Below are 21,712 nucleotides of genomic sequence, written 5' to 3'. Positions count from 1 at the left end.
TTTTGATTCATAAAAGAATGGGAAATTAATACATTTTAGTACTGTATGTCAGGTTTGGTTGAGACTACACTATTTATTTCCATTGACCACATGGGTGGCATTGCATTTGCTCAATACCGGTATTCCAGCGAGTTTGAAATCTTATCCATTACTTCAGGCTGTAAGTCTAGCCTGGAAATATATTTGCTCTTGTTGGGACTCTTGTATTCAGAGGTCAGGCTATTTGCTGTTTGTAGCCAATGTTGCCTTTGAACCTGGCATGTAGCACAGTGTCTTTCAACCTTGGGGAGGAAGAGTCTAGTGTTTGTTTCTTCTGTTTTTTCTTTAGCTGATAATTATATCTTCTCATTTGAGCAGTTGAAAGGAATGTTTTGTTACCTACTTCTCACTTCTATGCCTATTTGCAGGCTAGGGATTATGTGTCTTCTCTATTGTGCTTATCTCCAACCTTTATGGATATCAGCTCGATATCGTATTTGCTACAGGGTGGGGGGTAAAACTTGCAACACAATCTAATTTTGGTATAAATTGAGGTCTGAAAAAATGTCAGTGTACTGTTGAAATTAGAGAATCAATGGTCCATTGAATTTGGTACGACAGTTACTAAAGATCAGTTAATGCATATTCTTATGCAGTTAGTTTTTTCAACAATTGATACTGAACTTCAAGAGATGCAAATTCGTAATATCTGTAGAAGTTATATTGTGGCGAGACTATATCAGATGGAATTATTGGCACCAGATCACTGTATACGCTGTAGTGTTACTAAAGCTATTATGACTCATAGCTTTCTCTTGTGTAATACTCTGTATGGCTATTGGGGATCTGTGCTGGATGCGTTAACGAAAGTGTTGATGCTCCGACTGTTTTCTTGGAGAAGTGTTAATTTTAGGAGACTCTATGTGGGTGGAACATTTTACCTGGGAGTCATGTTAAATTTATACAAATTGCACTTCTAGCAAGATTAGTTATTCTGCAATGTTGGAAGAATGTGAATCCCCTGTCTGCAGATTTGGATTAATCAAATGCGGGAATAGAGGGCCATTGAAGATTTGGATGCTAAAATTTATGGTTTGCAAACCATTGAATATTGATTATAACAGTGTGGGGAAGATTTTTGGATGCTAATAAGACTCTATAATGGCTAGAAGTCTTCTGGGGTATTGTGAATGATGGTTTGTGTGGCTGGTACTGTGGGGGGAGGGGGGGTAATTTTTCTGCTGCTGCGGCAGTCTTACTGTTATAAGGCAAAACTGGTTAAACACCAGAATAAATATTTTCTCTGCTACATTCTCAACTCTTGCTTAACCTGGTTTGGATCTTCCACTGTTTTTGTGCCTTTCCCGTGTTTATCAATCCCTCGGTACAGAAATGTATGTATTGATACAACTGGAAAAGGTATCCAGCAATAATAACTGCATTGTGAAAGCACCAGTAAAAAATTGTTTATACCTTTGAAGGAACCACTAATTAGCTGGAAAATAAACACCAACATTTACTATTTATAAACCCCAAAAATAATTCTACATATTTTATAGCATCCTGTGGCTAATCATTTTTAGCAATAGGAAATGAGTTGCACTCCATAGCATAGAGCATGTTAGATTGTGGAAGACATTAAAACATAATTTAATAATCTTTCTTTTCTTTTAAATAAGGGAACATTCTTAAACTTGAGTGTCAGTTTATATTTATGTTCTAATGATGCTGTTTTCTTGGTAACTGCTTGGCAAAAGAAGTAAGAAAATCAAGTAAAAGAGGGAATTGGTTTGCTTATTAGTAATGGACTAAAAATAAGTTTGTTTGAATGATGAAATCATCATTTCAGCTTGGCTGGCCCAGATGGTTTATGGTTCTAGGAGTAAATTAATCCCTTTACTGAATTTATCAATATGTTGTATATATAGGTGAGTCTGTATCAAGTGCATGGGGTGAATATGTATATAGTGGTCGGAAAGGGTTTTGAATATAAGGGTGGTGTGTAGGGAGAGGGATTCGATTTGAGTATGAAGTTGGATATGTGCATTGTGGAATGAGTGGAATTTGGAATATGGAGTTGTGCCTTAGGGTTTCACATGTAGGAAATTGTCTGCACACAGTTCTGGTTAAGAGTGGCTAATTTATATGAACTGCCCTAAAAAATTCCACTAATATCCTGCTAGAAACGGATCAAACCATATCAGCTACAGTACAGCATGTTGCACTTCTGCTTCCACCCCACCCTAGGCTGTTTCCTCATTCTTTTTTTTTTCTTTGCTCCCCTTCTTCCTCCTCCTTTTCTTCCTCCTCCTGACCACTTCCCCTGGCCACTTCACTATGAATCCCCCCAGTCTCCTTCACCTTTCTCCCCTCATAAAGCCTGTTGCTTGTGAGTGAGATTCTTGAGGGTTGGTATAAACTCTGCATTTAATTTCAGCCCACGTTGGAGAGTTGTGTATCCCTTTTACCTTATTTTGGATTATGGTGAGCCGATTACTCTGATCTTAGGTTCCTTCCCTTTTCCAAAGAAAACAAATATCTATGCATGTATTTAAATAGGGCTTTATTTTTTCCTCCTCTGAGTCAGTGTTGCATGGTGACCTTTATTGATATAAAAGGACTCGCGTATGCTCTTAATAAAATGCTCAGTAATAGAGAGGTTAGATCACTTGCAGTGAAAACATTCTTTTGCAGCATTTTAGCATACTGATTGTAAGGGTTAACGGTAAAATCTACTAAATATGTGGCAAAACCTAAGGAGAGAAGGGAGATGAGGGCTGAATCTAAAATGGGATTCTTTTTGAATTTTCATACAAAGTAATGTGAATATTACTTTACTTCCCAGTTTGTGCATTGCAGTTAAGACAGCACTAATATATGTGTGTTTATTTTTAGGTGCTGGAGAGTCTGGGAAAAGCACAATTGTGAAGCAAATGAAGTATGTATGAGGACTAGTATGTTAAGTAATTATTATTTTTTTTATATAGTGTGGAAATAGTTTGCCCCATTGTTGCAGACTTAGCTGTGGTGTTTATTTCAGGATCATCCATGAAGACGGTTATTCGGAGGAGGAGTGCAAACAGTATAAGGTGGTGGTGTATAGTAACACCATCCAGTCCATCATTGCCATTATACGAGCAATGGGAAGGCTAAAGATAGACTTTGGGGAAGTTGCCAGAGCTGTAAGTTTCTTTATCATTTTATTTCTCTAGTGGCTGGAAGTTTAGACTTTGCTGTGGTGTGTCATAATTATATTTTGCTTCTTTAAGTGACATGGACAGTGGCATTCTAGTAAAGACACATGCTGGTATCACAAAAATGTTGGAGTCATGTACTTTCATTTCTATATGTTGTAACACCTTTTATTGAACGAATAATAAAGATGCCTTTAGACAAACTTTGTGAACTACAAGCAGGTAAAATGATTCTCATTAAATCTGTGCAGGAGGCACAGTCATGAATATGCATGAAAAAAATGTGCATACATTGAAAAGTGGAGATCCAGAATATGCAAATCTGCGCTTCGTCCGGAATTGCATAGAGTCCAACAGGATAAAGATCTTGCAAGAATCTAAATGCACAGTAGAATCTTTATGGGTAGAAATCCCATATGTGTTGGGGAAGAGTATAAAAATGAGTATACTACTGTCCACGTGGCCAAAATAAGACGGGTGATGAAATGCTAAGAGAAATTAGGGAAGTTAACCAATTTGCAGTACAGTAATGATGGGAGATTTCAATTACCCCAAAATTGACTGGGTAAATGTAACATCAGTACACGCTAGAGAGAGAAAGTTCCTGGATGGAATAAATGACAGTGTTATGGAGCAATTGGTTCTGGAACAGAGGAGAGAGGGAGCAATTTTAGTTCTAATTCTTGGAAAGTTAAATGTAAGACATTGATAAGACAAGCTAAGAGAGAATTTGAAAAGCAGTTGGCCGTAGAGGCAAAAACTCACAGTAAAAACTTTAAAAAAAAATATCTGAAGCAGAAAGCCTGCGAAGGAGTCAGTTGGACCGTTAGATGATCGAGGGGTTAAAGGGGCACTTAGAGAAGATAAGGCCATCACGGAAAGATTAAATGAATTCTTTGTTTTGCTGTTTACTGAAGAGGATGTTGGGGAGATTGCATTCCAGAGAAGGTTTTCATGGGTAATGATTCAGATGGACTGAACCAAATCACGGTGAACCTAGAAGATGTGGTAAGCCTGTTTGACAAACTGAAGAGTAGTAAATCACCTGTTCCAGATGGTATACACCCCAGGTTCTGAAGGAACTAAAAAATGAAATTTCAGATCTATTAGTAAAAATTTGTAACCTGTCATTAAAATCATCCATTGTACCTGAAGACTGGAGGATAGTTAATGTAACCCCAAGATTTAAAAAGGGCTCCAGGGATGATCCGGGAAACTACAGACCGGTTAGCCTGACTTCAATGCCAGGAAAAATAGTGGAAAGTGTTCTAAATCTCAAAATCACAGAACATTTAGAAAGGCATGGTTTAATGGAACAAAGTCAGCATGGCTTCACCCAAGGCAAGTCTTGCCTCACAAATCTGCTTCACTTTTTTGAAGAGGTTAATAAACATGTAGATATAGGTGAACCGGTGGATTTAGTGTATTTGGATTTTCAGAAGACATTTCACAAAGTTCCTCATGAGAGGCTTCTAGGAAAAGTAAAAAGTCATGGGATAGGTGTCTATGTCCTTTCATGGATTACTAACTGGTTAAAAGACAGGAATCAGAGTAGGATTAAATGGGCAATTTTCTCAGTGGAAAAGGGTATACAGTGGAGTGCCTCAAGGATCTTTACTAGGCCCCGTGCTTTTCAATATATTTATAAATGATCTGGAAAGGAATACGAGTGAGGTAATCAAATTTGCAGATGATACAAAATTATTCAGAATAGTTAAATACACAAGTGGATTGTGATAAAATGCAGGAGGTCCTTATAAGACTGGAAAATTGGGCATCCAAATGGCAGATGAAATTTAATGTGGATAAGTGCAAGGTTGATGCATATAGGGGAAAAATTACCCATGCTGTAGTTACACGATGTTAGGTTCCATATTAGAGCTACCACCCTGGAAAAGAGATCTAGGTGTCATAGTGGATAATACTTTGAAATCGTCGGCTCAGTGTGCTGTGGCAGTCAAAAAAGCGAACAGAATGTTAGGAATTTTTAGGAAGGAAATTGTAAATAAAACAGAGAATGTCATAATGCCTCTGTATCGCTCCATGGTGAGACCGTACCTTGAATACTGTGTACATTTTTGGTCGCTGCATCTCAAGAAAGATATAGTTGTGATGAAGAAGGTACAGAGAAGGGCGACCAAAATGATAAAGGGGATGGAACTGTTCCCTTATGAAGAAAGACTAAAGAGGTTAGGGCTGTTCAGCTTGGAGAGGAGATGGCTGAGGGGGAATATTTTAGAGGTCTTTAAAATCATGAGCAGTCTAGAACAGGTAAATGTGAATCGGTTATTTACTCTCTCGGATAGTAAGACTAGGGGGGCACTTCATGAAGTTAGCATGTAGCACATTTAAAACTAATCGGAGCACTCAACCCACAATTAAACTCTGGAATTTGTTGCAGGGGATATGGTTAGTCCAGTTAGTGTAGCTGGGTTTAAAAAAGATTTGGATAAGTTCTTGGAGGAGAAATCTATTACCTGCCATTATTGTCTCTAAACAAGTTGCTCTCCTGATAATGGCTGTTTTGAACCTCTTCTCTCTCTTTTTCCTTTTTTTTCTTTAAGGATGATGCCCGTCAGCTCTTTGTATTGGCTGGAAGTGCAGAAGAAGGCGTCATGACCCCTGAACTGGCTGGAGTTATAAAGCGGTTATGGAAAGACAGTGGCGTTCAGGCCTGTTTCAGCAGATCCAGGGAATATCAGCTGAATGATTCTGCATCCTAGTGAGTAACTTCTGATGCAGCAATGCATTATAGTGACAGGCAGAGTACTTCCTAATAAGGGGGTGCTTCATATTTCAATCATCTAAAGAAATATTGCCCTGCAGTGGTTGAGACATGCAGCCCTTTGACCCTGCCCCATAATCAGTGCTTTGTGGTCTGTGGTATTTGATTTCACCGTCGACAAGCAGTATTAAATCAGCCATAACAGTGGGTGGTGATATCCAATGGTGCCAATACTGACCCAGCTCTAAATTCAGAAGTCTTTCTGAACGTATGGGGGAGTTCCATGCCTGGCCACTGTTTCATGAGCATCTCAGTCTTTTTGTCCAAGTTACAGCATGGATTAATTCCCATGTTCTCAGTAATTTTGGCATTTTTTGCTGTTTTTGGAATTTGCATGTTTTCGTTCTGTTGCCTTGGTAGCCCTCTAAAGAACTTTTAAGTTTGAACTTTAGTTAAAAGCAAAAAATGATATGGAGAAATCTAAATTCCCTGTACGTACCCGGATCAGTCCAGACCGTGGGTTGAGCCTCCTTTCCAGCAGGTGGAGACAGACTAAAACTGAAAGGGTGTCCTACATGAGGACAGAGCCTATCCTGTAACCCTTCAGTATTTGTCTGTCTCCAGCAGGTGCATCAGCTCACCTTTCGGTCTCCTGATTTCGGAGCTGCCTGGGGTTGGGGGCCCGAATTTTTTCGATTTACCCCGTTTTAAGCCCTGACGCCTCCCAGGGCGTGGTCCCTGACCCCCCTCGTGTCCCCCCCCCCCCCCCTACCCGGAAAATCCAGGGCTCGTTTTTCGACGGATTTTGTCCTCCTTGTGCATAAATCTTATCTAGCTAGCCTGCAGGAGGAGGGGAAGCCCCCCCCCCCCCCCCCCCCCCCCCCCGGTAAAAATTCCACGCCTTTGACTGTTTGCCCAGCTGAGGAGCCTCCGGGGTCTCTCTGGGTGCGGGTGGTCCCGGGTGTGCCCCCCCCCCCCCCCCCCCCCGGTGGATCCGGTCCATCCAGATCCCTTTTCTGATTCAACAGCTACCCTTCTCCCTCTGGAGGGGGATGATCCCAGGGTCCTCTGTATGTTCCAAAGGGAGGAGTTGGAGCCCCTCATCCCCTTTGTACTCCAGGAATTGGGGCTGGAGGATTCCCGCGGATACCCTTACAGCCTCCTTGCCAAAAAATATGGACCCGGTCCTGGCGGGACTCAGGGCTCAGGTAAGCGCTTTTCCATTTCATCCCATGCACAAGATTTTGCTCCTGCGGGAATGGGAGGCTCCCGAAGCGGGACTCCGAGTGGGGCGGGCTATGGACAAGCTCTACTCCCTCCCGGAGGAATGTTTGGACATGTTGAAAAATCCCTCCATGGACTCCTACGTCTCCGTGGTCATCAAGCACACCACCATCCCTGTGGAGGGATCGACGGCCCTCAAGGACGGACAGGACCGCAAGCTCGAGGCGCATATGAAACGCATCTTTGAAGTCCTGGCTCCTGAGGTCTGCACGCAGGTCTTAGGTGGCCCCAACAGTTACTTGGCGCCCAGGACCTCCCGTTGGCAGAGGCGGAGCAGGCCGAACGTCCGGAAGCAGTCATTGCCTATGGGGCTGATGCGCTCTACGACCTTCTTCCGCGTTCAGGCAAGGGCAATAGCCTCGGCGGTGTCCGCTAGGAGACTCCTCTGGCTGCGCAATTGGTCGGCTGACCCGTCCTCCAAAGCACGGCTGGGCTCGCTGCCCTTCAAAGGTAAGTTGCTGTTTGGAGAGGACCTTGAGAAACTTATGGATTCCTTGGGAGAAAATAAGGTCCATAAGCTCCCGGAGGATCGTCCGAAGCAGTCGCGCTCCTTTACACCCTCCCGTCCTCGTTTTCGGGGACAGAGACGGTATACCCCACATGGAAGGGGGTGGCTCCTCGAGGGGTTATTCTGCTCGGTCTGTCTTGGTCGCAGCCCTTTTGCGAGGGCCAGCCTGTGCGCTCCACCCCTAAGCCTGCCACTGAATGAAGGTCAGTCGGCCCATTCCTCGGTCCTGTTTCTGGGCGGCCGCCTCTCTCTTTTTTTCGAGGAATGGGTCAAAATCACGATGGACCAGTGGGTCCTCGACATTTGTACGAGACTGGTACGCCTTCGAACTTGTTCGCGACCTACCGGATCTCTTTCTATTCTCCCCTTGCGGGCGTTCCAAATGGGAAGCAGTAGAGCAAACCCTCGCCAGACTCCTGAGTCTGGGCGCAGTTGTCCTGGTCCCAGAAAAGGAGCTCTGCGCAGGCCAGTATTCTATTTACTTTGTGGTACCCAAGAAGGACAGGGCTTTTCGACCGATCCTAGACCTCAAACGGGTCAACCGAGCTCTCAAGATCCCACGTTTTCGCATGAAAACCTTGCGTGCGGTCATCGCGGCGGTTCGCCCCGAAGAGTTCCTCGCCTCACTTGATTTGACAGAGGCGTACTTCCATATCCCGATTCACCGCGATTACCAGAAGTATCTTCGTTTCCATATCCTCAACCGGGATTTCCAGTTTTGGGCCCTTCCCTTCGGCCTTGCGACCGCACCTTCACCAAGATCATGGTGGTAGTGGCGGTGGCCCTTCGACAGGAAGGCATTCTAGTTCATCCCTATCTCAACGACTGGCTTGTGCGGGCCAAGTCTGAGTCTCTCTGCAATCAGGCGGTGAATCGGGTATTAGCCCTCCTAGTGTCTCTCAGGTGGATAGTGAATTTTTCCAAGAGCAACCTACAGACCTGGGAGCCTGCTTCGACACTTGGTTGGGCAAGGTCTTCTTGCCTTGTGCACGGGCCCTCACGTTGATCGGCCAGATTCGGAATCTGCTCTCGTTGCCGTTGCCAACGGCCTGGGACTACTTGCAGGTCCTTGGGTCTATGGCTTCCACCATAGATCTAGTTCCCTGGGCTTTTGCTCATATGCGACTGTTACAGAAAGCTTTGCTATCCCATTGGCAGCCGGTGTCGGAACAGTTCCACATAGTCCTCCCGCTCTCGGCCTCTACAGTCGCCGACTTGCAATGGTGGCTTTCGCTCCCCCATCTTCTCCGGGGCATGCCCCTTTAGTCTCCACAGTGGACGATAGTAACCACGGACGCCAGTCTCTCGGGCTGGGGTGCGGTCTGCCTGTCCCGGTCCACTCAAGGTGTCTGGTCGCTCAATCAGACTCGCTGGCACATCAATCGGTTGGAGGCCTGGGCGGTGCGTCTGGCTCTGCAGGTTTTTCTGCCCCTGATACGCGGCAAAGCGGTGCGAGTACTGTCCAACAACTCCACCAACCGTGTCTTACATCAATCGTCAGGGGGGCCTCCACGGTCGCCTGGTGGCCCTGGAAGCCAGCCGTCTCTTCGCCTGGGCAGAACGACACCTGGATTGCCTGGCGGCCTCCCACATTGCGGGCAAGGAGAATGTTCAAGCCGATTTTCTCAGTTGCCAATCGCTCGATCTGGGAGAGTGGGAACACTCGGACGCAGCCATGGATCTGATCGTCGGCAGGTGGGGCCACCTGGACTTAATGGCGACCAAGCGCAATGCCAAGGCCAATCGGTTCTTCAGCCGCTGGAGGGAGCACGGCTCGGAGGGAGTGGATGCTCTGGCTCTTCCCTGGTCCGCAGACGTCCTTCTGTACGTGTTTCCACCGTGGCCCCTAGTGGGAAAGATTCTCAGGAGAATAGAACTCCACAGGGGGCCAGTGGTCCTGGTAACACCCAAGTGGCCTCGCAGGCCATGGTTCGCAGATCTTGTCAACCTGCTGACGGACGGACCTCTGCAGCTGGGCCATCTTCCTCATCTACTGCGGCAGGGGCCCGTATATTTTGACCAGGCTGATCGTTTTTGTCTAGCGGCCTGGCTTTTGAACAGCGGCGTCTGAGACTTAAGGGCTACAAGGAAGAGGTCATCTCCACCTTACTTCGAGCCCGAAAGCAGTCGACTTCTCTAGCCTACGTGCGCGTTTGGAAAGTCTTTGAGACTGTTTGTGAGGAGTCGGGTGTCTCAGCTCGCTCCGCCCCGGTCTAGTTAGTTCTTTCTTTTCTACAGAAGGGTCTCCCCAAGGGCCTCTCCTTCAGTTCTCTCCACGTACAAGTTTCCGCTCTTGGCTTTCTTCTCGGGTGGGTCGAGGGTCATCCTTTAGCGGCTCACCTGGACGTAGTTCGGTTCTTGCGGGGTGTCAAACACCTGCGTCCACCCGCTCGCAATACTTGTCCTTCGTGGAGTCTAAATCTGGTTCTCCGGGCCCTCTGTTCTGCTCCGTTCGAAACTCTCCGTCGGGCTACGGTAAAGGACTTTACGCTCAAGACAATTTTCCTTGTTTCGATCGCCTCAGCGGGTCTCTGAGATTCAAGCGTTATCCTGTCGGGAACCCTTTTTGCGAATCTCAGACTCCGGTGCCCTCTTTTCTTCCGAAGGTGGTGTCCGCCTTCCATGTCAACCAATCGGTAGAGCTTCCAGCATTTTTCTCCGGACGAAATTGCGGGTACCGCTGGAGGCGACCTTCGTAAACTGGATGTCAAACGCGTTCTACTCAGGTATCTTCAGGTCACCAATGACTTTCGGGTCTCGGACCATCTTTTTGTCCTCTGGAGTGATCCCAATCGGGGCAAGCCGGCTTCTAAGACCACTATTGCACGATGGTTGAAGGAAGCCGTTTCCTTGGCTTATCTCTGCCAAGGTCAGACAATTCTGGAGGACTTAAAGGCTCACTCGCTACGTTCACAGGCTGCTACTTAGGCGGAGAGCCAATCGGTCTCTCCGCAAGAGATTTGCAGGGCCGCCACTTGGACGTCCCTGAATACTTTTGCTCGACACTACCGTCTGGATGTGCAAGTGCCGGTTTTTGGTTCCTTTGGGCGGCAAGTGCTTAGAGCGGGACTGTCTCAGTCCCACCCGGGATAGGGGAAGCTTTGGTCTGGACTGATCCGGATATGTACAGGGAAAGGAAAATTAGTTCTTGCCTGTTAATTTTCGTTCCTGTAGTACCACGGATCAGTCCAGACGCCCTTCCCTTTCTGTCTTCTGTTCTGTCCTCTCGAAGCTTTTTCTTGCAGATTTGCAGTTTTTTGAAACTTCATTCTTTGCAAGAATACTGAGCAATTACACCGGAAGCCTTGGTTGTTCAAATACCAAGTATATGCAAGAGCGTATAGTCATACCTTGTTTCTTACATTGTTCTACAGTTGCTCATTTGAGCGTTATCGTTACTTGCTTGATCCTATTCTGGTTTTTGTTATTTTCTGCTTTGACAATGGTTATACTGAAGGGTTAAAGGATAGGCTCTGTCCTCATCTAGGACACCCTTTCAGTTTTAGTCTCCACCTGCTAGAAAGGAGGCTCAACCCATGGTCTGGACTGATCCGTGGTACTACAGGAACAAAAATTAACAGGTAAGAACTAATTTTCCTTTAAAAAACAAACCTGCAGTTAGCAGGTTCAAAGCCTGTAGGTGTGGGTGTCATATGTCCATTATGGACACTCTCACCATCTGCTACCACTGCCTGGGCCCGAACCATAATGTTTCCAATTGTCCTAGTTGTGGCAGGATGGCCCTGTGAGCCCTTCAGACCTACACCCAAAGGATGGAAGATCTGCAGATGATGGTGTCAGGTAAGGTCCCGAACCTTTAGAGCAAGGGCTCAGCAACAGAGATTGTGCCAGGAGTCAGCTTCCTTTTCTTACTGCAAATCTACTGGGAAAGCTTTGCTACAGGCGAGGGTTTGAGCTTGGTGCAGGAGACACCGAAAAAATCATCTAAGCGGCATAAGTGATCCCTTTATTTTATTTATAAAATGTATTCCATTACCTTCTGCTCCACCAGCCTGAACCAATGGGTATATTCTCTCATCTAGCGCAATGGAGGCAGAGTTCTAAACTTTTTTTTTTATTTTTTAATGACATCACTAGAATATAAGTGATAATTAGAACACATTCAAACAGTGTTTTCTGCCTCCAGCCGTTGGATGGGAGTTGAGTTTTTGTTCTTGTAGCTGATTAAGAAGAGGATTTATTATATTTTTACTTTCAGCACCTTTATTAGTGTCAAAGTGCCTTAAATTGTGGCTATGTTCTTGCGGATGGTTCTCTTGCAGTGAGGCAAGCCCTAGAAACTATTCACTCCTTTGCTGTTTGCACTGTCTCTACTCTCTAAATCTGCCATTATTTGGGGATTTAGATCAAGTTACCTGCATTTCAGCAAGGAATTCCTGTTTCCTGCCAGAGCTTATTTATTTATTTAAGACATTTCTATACCGTTTTATCAGCGATATTACTGTTCAAAGCGGTTTACAATAATAACAAAATAGGAGAGTAATTAAATAATAATAAACCAAAAATAAAAAATAAAAATATCAAAAGATAAAACAAAAAGTAAAACAAAGAATACAATAAGTGAGAATAAAAATACAGAGGGAATAATTATCAATGATATAACTTGTAATGGTAAATGAAAAGTTGGCAACTATTTTATAAAAACTCAAAGAACAGAAGATCATATAAAAGTAATTAACTTAAAAATGTTTATATAAATAACAAAACGCTAACTAAAATATGCTCATCTGATATTGTTCAGACTGGGAGTTGCCATATCTTTAAAAGCTATTTGGAATAGATGAGTTTTCAGTGCTTTTTTAAATTCCTTTGCGCTATGTATTTGCCTTAGGGGGTTCGGCAAAGCGTTCCAGAGCGTGGGACCTACCACTGAGAAGGCCCGGTTTCTGGTCACATTTAGTGTAGCATTTTTTACTGACGGCACTTCCAGCAGGTTTTGTCCTGCTGACCGGAGTTCTCTCTGGGGTTTGTAAACTCTTAACGAAGAACACAGCCAAGTAGAATCTGTATTGTTTAGTAAAGAGTGTACAAGTGACAGGATTTTATACTGGATTCGATATTTAATAGGCAGCCAGTGTAAGAGCTGAGAGAGAGTCACCATGTTGGAGAAGGTCCGTTGTAACATTTTCGGGGCAAAGTGTAATTCTGCTGAAGCTGAAATGCCTGAACTAAAAACAGTTTAACTGAAGAGAATTTTTATGGCTATTTCATGGCTGTGATTTAGCCCTTAAACTTGTTTGCAGAAGAGCTAGGAAAACTGAAAGTGGACAAAGCCATGGGGCTGGATAATGTACGACCCAGGATATTAAGGGAGCTCAGATGTGCCGGTGGGTCCGCTGAAAGATCTGTTCAATAGATCTCTGGAAACAGGAGTGGTGCCGCATGATTGGAGAAGAGCAATGGTGGTCCCACGTCACAAGAGTGGTAGCAGAGGAGGCTGGAAACTTCAGGCCAGTTAGTCTCATCTTGGTGGTGGGAAAATTAATGGAGACTCTGCTGAAGGAAAGGAAAGTGAGCTATCTACAAACTGGTGGATTGCTGGACCTGAGGCTGCTTGGATTCACCAGGGGAAGATCCTGGCAGACACATCTGATTTTGAGAATTGGATCAAGAAAGAGCATGTGATGTGGTTTACTTGGATTTCAACAAAGCTTTTGATACAGTCCCACATAGGAGGCTTGTGGATAAATTGGGAAGCTTGGGAGTTAGCGCCAAAGTGGTGGAGTGGATTACAAACTGGTTAACTGACAGGAGACAGTGTGCAATGGTAAATGGAACCTGCTCTGAAGAGAGAACAGTGTTAAGTGGAGTGCCACAGGGATCAGTTTTGGGACTGTTTCTGTTCAGTATTTTCGTGAGCGACTTTGCAGAAGGAATAGAAGTTAAAGTTTGCCTATTTGTGGATGATACTAAAATCTGCAACAATGTCACCATGCCTAAAGGAGTAGAGAAAATGAAAAATGATTTAAGAAAGCTTGAAGAGTGGTCGAAGACTTGACAGCAGGGATACAGTGCCAAGAAGTGCAGAATTATGCATTTAGGATGCAGTAAGCCAAAAGAGCTGCATGTGATAGGGGCTGAAAGATGAATGTGCATGAATTGGGAGAGGGAACTTGGAGTAATAGTGGCTGGTGTTCAGAAGGTGGTGAAACTGTGACAAGGTGATAGCTAAAGCCAGAAGAATGCCGAGTTGCATAGAGATAGAAATAACCAGTAAGAAAAAGGTGGTAATGCCTTTGTACAGGTCCTTGGTGAGGTCTCACCTGGAGTACGGTGTTCAGTTCTGGAGACCATATCTCAAAAAAGATAGACAGGACAGAGGCATTCCAGAGAAGGACAAGCAAAATGGTGTGGGGGTCTCTATCTGAAACTTATGAGGAGAAGCTGAAGGATCTAAATATGTATACCCTGGAAGAGAGGAGGTGCAGGGGAAATATACCTGAAAGGTTTTAATGATGCACAATCCTTGAACCTTTTCAGTTGAAAAGCCAACAATAGAACTAGGAGTCACAAAATGAATCTCCAGGGGGGATAACTCAGAACCAACATCAGGAGATATTCATAGAGAGGATGGTAGATGCCTGGAATGCCCTTCCAGAGGAGGTAGTGAGGATGAAAACAGGAAACAAATTCAAAAAGGCATGTTAATGACACTGCAGAGCCCTAAAGGCCAGAGGTGGAAATGAAGAAAAGGGTGCATGGGGGTAACCTGCATGGAGCAGCAACTACTACCCTAAACCAATTAGCTTTCATGATTGTTTTAACTTTATTTTTGAAGAAAAGAATGGCACATTACATGCAGAGGGAAGGCAATAATGGTTACAAAAACAAACTAGGCAAACTTTCTAACAGATATTACTCATCCAAGGCATCTCATGTCTTATCATATAGTACATCTTGGCAATTCAGTTTGTCAGCTTTTCTATTAAAGCAATTTCATAGATCTGTTTTTTTCAAACAAGTTAGAGCTTGTTTTCACATTAAAGTAATAGTAAACCTCCCCACATGAAGTAACTGATCCGCAAGAATCCTTTTAAACTGTAAGTAGCAACTGACCACGCCATATCCCCAAAAGAGACGGCTCCATTGTTAAAGAAATCCTCAAGCCCATGGACAAGTCCAACATGTATGATAAGATCCCTTCTATCTGCAGCCCCTCCAACACAGATGTGGAAGAACAAGGAGAGAAAGTTGTAGATTATAGGGGGTGTCTGTATGTATGATGTAACATTTGAACCCTTCTACAGCAAATTGAAATCTTAAACACCCTTTCTCATATGTTACCAACCATCTGTACCCAAGTGTAAGTTAATGTCTGTTCCACTGCCCTATGCAAGGAAGTGGGTGATTCTTGGCCATTAAGCAAAGCTTTCATGATTTTGATGCACCTGCAACATTGTTCTTCGATGGCAGGGGGAGTAAAAGGGGAATTGAATTTAGATGACAGCCAAAGTTGGGCCCTGATTTTTATGGTCCAGGGTGTACACAGACATTAAGGTAAAAATGTAGGACTGCTCTATGGCCAAGTCCAAAAGCAAAGCATATTCAAACAGTATTGTTTGAATCATCAAGAAGGCTGCTTATCCTGTAAAAATGTTGGTAATAGTAATTTTGTGTTAGGTTTGACAGATGGTTGGTTTTGATTATTAATACTACTACCCTTAACAAATACATGGGGGTAACCTGCTCTGAGCGACAGTTACTACCATAAGAAACTTGCTGGGCAGACTTGAATGTATATTTTGGTCTTTTTCTGCCATCATTACTATGTTACTATATTGCTCAGTGCAACCTTAATTTGGTTCATAGAGCTATAGTGAAATTTATTTATTTATTTATTTAAAGGTATTTATATACCGTTTTTTAAAATAAAATTTTATCAAAACGGTTTACAACATGTTAAAAATAAAAATAAAATATAACTAAAATAAACTTAAATACATAAATTTGACTAAATAGCTAGATGATAACTAGCTAAAAACAAATTATTAATTAAAATTAAAATAAAATAAAGGTAGCGTGCCTTGAGCAAGGAGGGCAGGGAGGGTAAAAAGGGGGAACGAGAGGGGACGAATCGTAATATCCTTAAAGAACACTGATGGGAAGATAGGGGAAGGGAGAAGTTAAAGTGACATGTAACTGATGAGAGAAATTTGGGAGATGAAGTTTCATTTATGATCAGGGGGTTGCTTAGTGGAAGTATTAAATGCTTGTTGAAAGAGGAATGTTTTTAGAGCTTGTCATGCAAGCCTCTATAATAGTGCTTTTCTGTAGATTTTATTGCTAAAGATTTTTCTGGTGGCTATTTGTTCAGCTGGAGGCTTTTCTGAATTACAAGCCTAGTCTTGCAGAAATCCTTTTCTGGTCTTCTCGTTGTTTCCAGCTTCTCCTAGACTAGTCCTTTTTACCTAAACTGGTTTCTACCTCCCACTTAAATCAGACACTTCTTTACTGGTGCTCACGAAAGGGGAGTGTCATGCTAAAGAGAGGTAGTTCTGGTTGTTGGATATTCGTCGGGTTCTTCTTAGGTATTTAACAGTCTCTAATCCTTTATTCAGAAATCTGATATTGTTTTAATTGCAAGGCTTTGTAAGGGCAACACAGCTTCTAAAGCTTCTTTGGCAGTTAACACAGAATGTCTATACAGAAATATTATCTTATCCCAGGACAAGCAGGATGATAGTCCTCACATATGGGTGACATCATCAGATGGAGCCCTGATATGGAAAACTTCTGTCAAAAGTTTCTAGAAACTTTTTTGGCTGGCACACTGAGCCTACTGAGCATGCCCAGCATGCCATGATATTCTCAGCCACAGGGGTCTCCCTTCAGTCTCTTTTTTTTCCGCCTTGCTGTAAGCAAAGCAGATTAGGAGCTCTGGGAATTTTTCCCTCACTTTTTCCTCAGGGAAGAAAATATTTTAAGTCACAAAATAATTGTCATCGGGTCTCCCATGTCATCGGGTCTCCCATGTCATCGGGTCTCCCATTCCCAGAAAGCTAAAAGCAGGAAGAAAGTCATGTTTCAGACTATTCGCTCTCTCCCCATCCCACAGCATATAACTTCATAAAGAGACCAGTTGAAAAAATTGAGTCATTTATTTATCTTATACCTTTATAATCATATATATTATATTCTATCATGTTAGAACCTTATAACCACGCTATTTATTTATTAGGTATTATTTATAACTGTCAGCAATATATACTAATTCGTTAATTTAATTAATATGTTCAATGTTTATGTTCAATGTCCAATGTTCAATGTTAATTAATATGTTCAATGTTCAATGTAAACCGCTAAATGAAGCGATAGTTCTTGTTTCTTGTAAACCGGGGTGATATGTATTTTATACAGGAACCTCCGGTATATAAACCCTATAAATAAATAAATAGATAGTATCGGTGAGTACATTTTTTTGAATCATTTTTCGGTCGATTCCGGTCACCCTCACTAACTGTATCCGCCGGTCATAGACCGTTACTCGGCCTAACTCTTTATCATGGTCTCCGGATTCAAGAAATGTCCGGATTGTAGTAGGACTATGTCGATTACTGACCCCCACAATGTTTGTGTTTTGTGCCTGGGATCAGGCCACGATGTCTGGGCTTGTTCAACTTGTGCCAAAGGGCATGCCCGTTTGGACAAGATGGAGGAGTTGTTTAAGAAAACCCCATCGTCATAGTCGACATCGTCTCTAAGAATAACATCTCCCTCGGTCACAAAACATCAAGGAGAAGAGAGGACCGGTGACCGTCAGTCACAGACTCCATTGGTGTCCTCCATAGCGTCTTCCTCGGCATTGAAGGAACATCGAGAAAAAAGATGCCATCGACATCGTTCCACCGACCCATCGGATGGAAAGACACAGCCATTGATGTCGAAGGACATCGAGCCGATGCCCAAGGGAGTCCGGGTACTGGAACCAACGCCCTACCGTACCCGAGGAACCGAGGCACTCTCCACCGGGCTCGGTGTTAGAGACTGTGCTACCACGCTTAGTCATGGAAGTGCCAGTAGCGCTAGTCTTATCTTCCCCAGTGACAGTGGATCCAGTCCCAGTTTTCATAAGAACATAAGAAAATGCCATACTGGGTCAGACCAAGGGTCCATCAAGCCCAGCATCCTGTTTCAAACAGTGGCCAAGCCAGGCCATAAGAACTTGGCAAGTACCCAAAAACTAAGTCTATTCCATGTTACCATTGCTAATGGCAGTGGCTATTCTCTAAGTGAACTTAATAGCAGGTAATGGACTTCTCCTCCAAGAACTTATCCAATCCTTTTTTAAACACACCTATACTAACTGCACTAACCACATCCTCTGGCAACAAATTCCAGAGTTTAATTGTGCGTTGAGTAAAAAAGAACTTTCTCCGATTTAGTTTTAAATGTGCCCCATGCTAACTTCATGGAGTGCCCCCTAGTCTTTCTACCATCCGAAAGAGTAAATAACCGATTCACATCTACCCGTTCTAGACATCTCATGATTTTAAACATCTCTATCGTATACCCCCTCAGCCGTCTCTTCTCCAAGCTGAAAAGTCCTATCCTCTTTAGTCTTTCCTCATAAGGGAGTTGTTCCATTCCCCTTATCATTTGGTAACCCTTCTCTGTACCTTCTCCATCGCAATTATATCTTTTTTGAGATGCGGCGACCAGAATTGTACACAGTATTCAGGGAAGAGGTGACTACCATTGTCCACATTGTTTCGATGACTTAGACACTATCTAAAGTCGGCAAAACAATGTGACAAGGTGACAGCTAAAGCCAGAAGAATGCTGGGCTGCATAGAGAGAGGAATATGGAGTAAGAAATGGGAAGCTTGGAACCATACAGCTGCGCACCGTTCCCTCTTTCCCACCAAAAGTGGTTTCTGAGTTTCACTTGAACTAAGCCATCTCCCTACCATCTCCAGATGAACATAAGGACTCTGAAGACTCATGCCTTCTTAACCATCTAAACATCGGCAGACTCCTGGTGCGATACCTAGAAAGATCGGAACCAGTGCGCAAAACGGATCACTTGTTCATTCTCCACAGCAGGAAGAATCAAGGAGAAGCAGCTTCGTGGGCGACCATAGCTCACTGGATCAAGGAAGTAATCAAGGCGGCCTACATAGAGGCAGGAAAGCCCTTACCCCTACAGGTTAAGACTCATTCTACTAGGTCCCAGGCAGTATTTTGGGCAGAAACCAAACTGCTGTTACCTGCCAAGATCTATCGGGCAGCGATGTGGTCCTCCCTACACACCTTCTCCAGGTTCTACCGCCTGGATGTTCAAGTCCGAGAAGACGCAGCCTTCGTAAGGGCAGTACTAAGTGGGCCACGGGCAGCCTCCCACCCTGTCCGGGAGTAGCTTTTGTACAGGAAATTGTACAGGTAATTGTGTTGGGGTAATTGTGTTGGGGTAATTGTGTTGGGGTAAATTGTGTTGGGGTAATTGCCAGGTTCTTATGGCCTGGTTTGGCCTCTGTTGGAAACAGGATGCTGGGCTTGATGGACCCTTGGTCTGACCCAGCATGGCAATTTCTTATGTTCTTATGTTCTTATCCCACTGGTCCTGTGTCCATCTGGCTACACGCTAGGAAATGGAGAAATTACTTACCTGATAATTTCATTTTCCTTAGTGGATTCAGATGGACTCAGCATCCCGCCCACGGCTGCGCCAAAGAAGGAGGACCTCAGGAAGTGAGCCTCGAGATTATGCAAATATGGGTAAGCCGTTGCCTACCCCGAATTCAAGATACCCAAAGTTTGTCCGGTGTCGGCGTTAATTGGTTGAGTGCACTGACGGTCTCCAATTTTTGAAATCAGTTGAATCTGTTCAATCAAGTTTAATCAGTTTTAATCAAGTTATATAAATATATATCCACAATGGCTTTTCGAAGAGAATATTGAAGAGCTGAGGTCACTGCAGGGGTATATCTAGGGTGACGTCATCTTTGAAATCTGACTCAGTCTCCCATCTGCTAGCAGAAGAGCATGTAACCTACTGGTCCTGAGTCCTTCTGTCTACACTAAGGAAAACAAAATTATCAGGTAAGTAATTTCTCCATTCGGTATATTGACATCCTAAAAAATTAAGCCAAAAATACAAAAAATATAATAAAATCAAAAACATATTAAACATTTATACGTAACATAGGCTTCCTGCATTGTGATTCCATTATGGTAGAAGCCTAGGTAGTCAATACAATAATAACATAAATTGCCATGCTGGGTCAGACCAAGGGTCCATCAAGCCCAGCATCCTGTTTCCAACAGAGGCCAAAACCAGGCCACAAGAACCTGGCAATTACCCAAACACTAAGAAGATCCCATGCTACTGATGCAATTAATAGCAGTGGCTATTCCCTAAGTAAAATTGATTAATAGCTATTAATGGACTTCTCCTCCAAGAACTTATCCAAACCTTTTTTGAACCCAGCTACACTAATTGCACTAACCACATCCTCTGGCAACAAATTCCAGAGCTTAATTGTGCGTTGAGTGAAAAAGAATTTTCTCCGATTAGTCTTAAATGTGGTACTTGCTAACTTCATGGAGTGCCCCGCTCAACACAGAGAACAATTAACTGGATATTTGCAGCATAAAAGAATGCATAAATAAAACAAAATAAAAATAGATTTTTGACTGTAAGACTACTTAATATGTAATAGTATATTCTTCGTGCTATCTGATTATATTTTGTATTATTTGTTTTAGTTACCTGAATGACTTGGATAGAATATCCCAAACAAATTACATTCCAACTCAGCAAGATGTCTTGCGCACCAGAGTGAAGACTACTGGGATAGTTGAGACACATTTCACGTTCAAGGACCTATACTTTAAGTGAGTGTTGTATGCTCGGTATATAAGTATCACCAGGGTTTCAAAAAAACAAGCTCACCTTGAGGGCGACATGAACACATGAGACGAGGGAAGCATCTTTGTTTAGTCAGAACTTGGCTGCAGGAATAGGCAGCAGAAGCAATTTCAGCTCCAATCATGGCCCCAGAGGAGGGAGGAGGCCTAGGAGGAAGAGGGGCGAGAGATCTGAGAGTTCTATAAAGGGAAGGAGATAGGAGAGAGTGTGTGCATTGGGGGGGGGGGGGGAGAGGACTGCGCTTGGATAGGATTCAGAAAGGGAGAAGATGGGTGTATAGAAGGAAAGTGAGAAGACTGTACCACGGGAAGGAATTGGAGTTGGAGTAGAGAGGGCTTCAGCGGAGTGGCACATATACTTGCCATGTACTCCCACTGTAGCCCCCACACCAACTCTTCACCTGACTTGAAGAGAACATTTCTTAGTGTGGGAGGAGGGAGCATGAGTACGTCATCTTTAGTGAGTAAGTCTTGGAGGAATTTTAGAATCCCTGGGTAGCACTTGTCATTTGTAAACTAGATTTTCATTGTGCTGAGACTTTTAGGAAGAGCTTAAGACAATCTCAGCTAAAATGGAAATAGAGGCTTCTTGCAGCTCTTACCTGGTTTAGGGGTTAGAATGGGCTTTTTTTCAGTCCTGTCCATAGCCTGATCATTTTTCTCTCTCTTTAGGATGTTTGATGTTGGCGGTCAGCGGTCAGAGCGCAAGAAATGGATTCATTGTTTTGAAGGCGTGACAGCAATTATATTCTGTGTAGCCCTGAGTGATTATGACTTGGTACTTGCAGAGGATGAAGAAATGGTGTGTAAGAATTAATTTCTATCTGCATGGGGATGCATTATTTATTTTATTTATTTCGAGGTTTTTTTATACCGAAGTATAGCGGGATGCCTTCACTCCGGTTTACAAGATAACAACTTAATACAGTTTGGTAACACTGGAACGACTTAAAACAGTGAACGGAGTAAGGGAAGAGTTAAAATGGGAGCAACGATTACAAACTGAAAAAAGGGTACTTTACAGCAAGCGGGGACATCATATAATGTCGGGGGACAGAGGGCAGAACTCATAGAGAGGTGCGGGGTAGACCGGGGAAGGATGTATTGGGGTTGAAGAGGGGGGTGGAGCGGGGT

The 21,712-nt window shown here is 43.6% G+C and overlaps 1 protein-coding gene across 2 annotated transcripts in view; it reads left to right on the top strand.

Annotated features, from left to right (window-relative positions):
* The first annotated feature begins 2,874 nt into the window (after positions 1–2,874).
* The window catches only part of GNAI3 (G protein subunit alpha i3), a 73,323-nt gene continuing 54,485 nt past the window's right edge, over positions 2,875–21,712 (top strand). For both annotated transcript variants that reach the window (XM_029573422.1, XM_029573423.1), the window contains exons 1-5: positions 2,875–2,917; positions 3,020–3,161; positions 5,738–5,895; positions 20,417–20,545; positions 21,251–21,380. In XM_029573422.1, the coding sequence (XP_029429282.1) occupies positions 2,913–2,917; positions 3,020–3,161; positions 5,738–5,895; positions 20,417–20,545; positions 21,251–21,380 (564 nt within the window). In that variant the 5' untranslated portion in view covers positions 2,875–2,912. The remainder of the gene's footprint in view (positions 2,918–3,019; positions 3,162–5,737; positions 5,896–20,416; positions 20,546–21,250; positions 21,381–21,712) is intronic.

This window comes from Rhinatrema bivittatum, chromosome 12, assembly GCF_901001135.1.
Source record: "Rhinatrema bivittatum chromosome 12, aRhiBiv1.1, whole genome shotgun sequence".
NCBI classification, from domain to species: Eukaryota; Metazoa; Chordata; class Amphibia; order Gymnophiona; family Rhinatrematidae; genus Rhinatrema; species Rhinatrema bivittatum.
The sequence above is the reverse complement of the archived record's forward strand: the minus strand, read 5'-3'. Positions and strand labels throughout refer to the sequence as shown.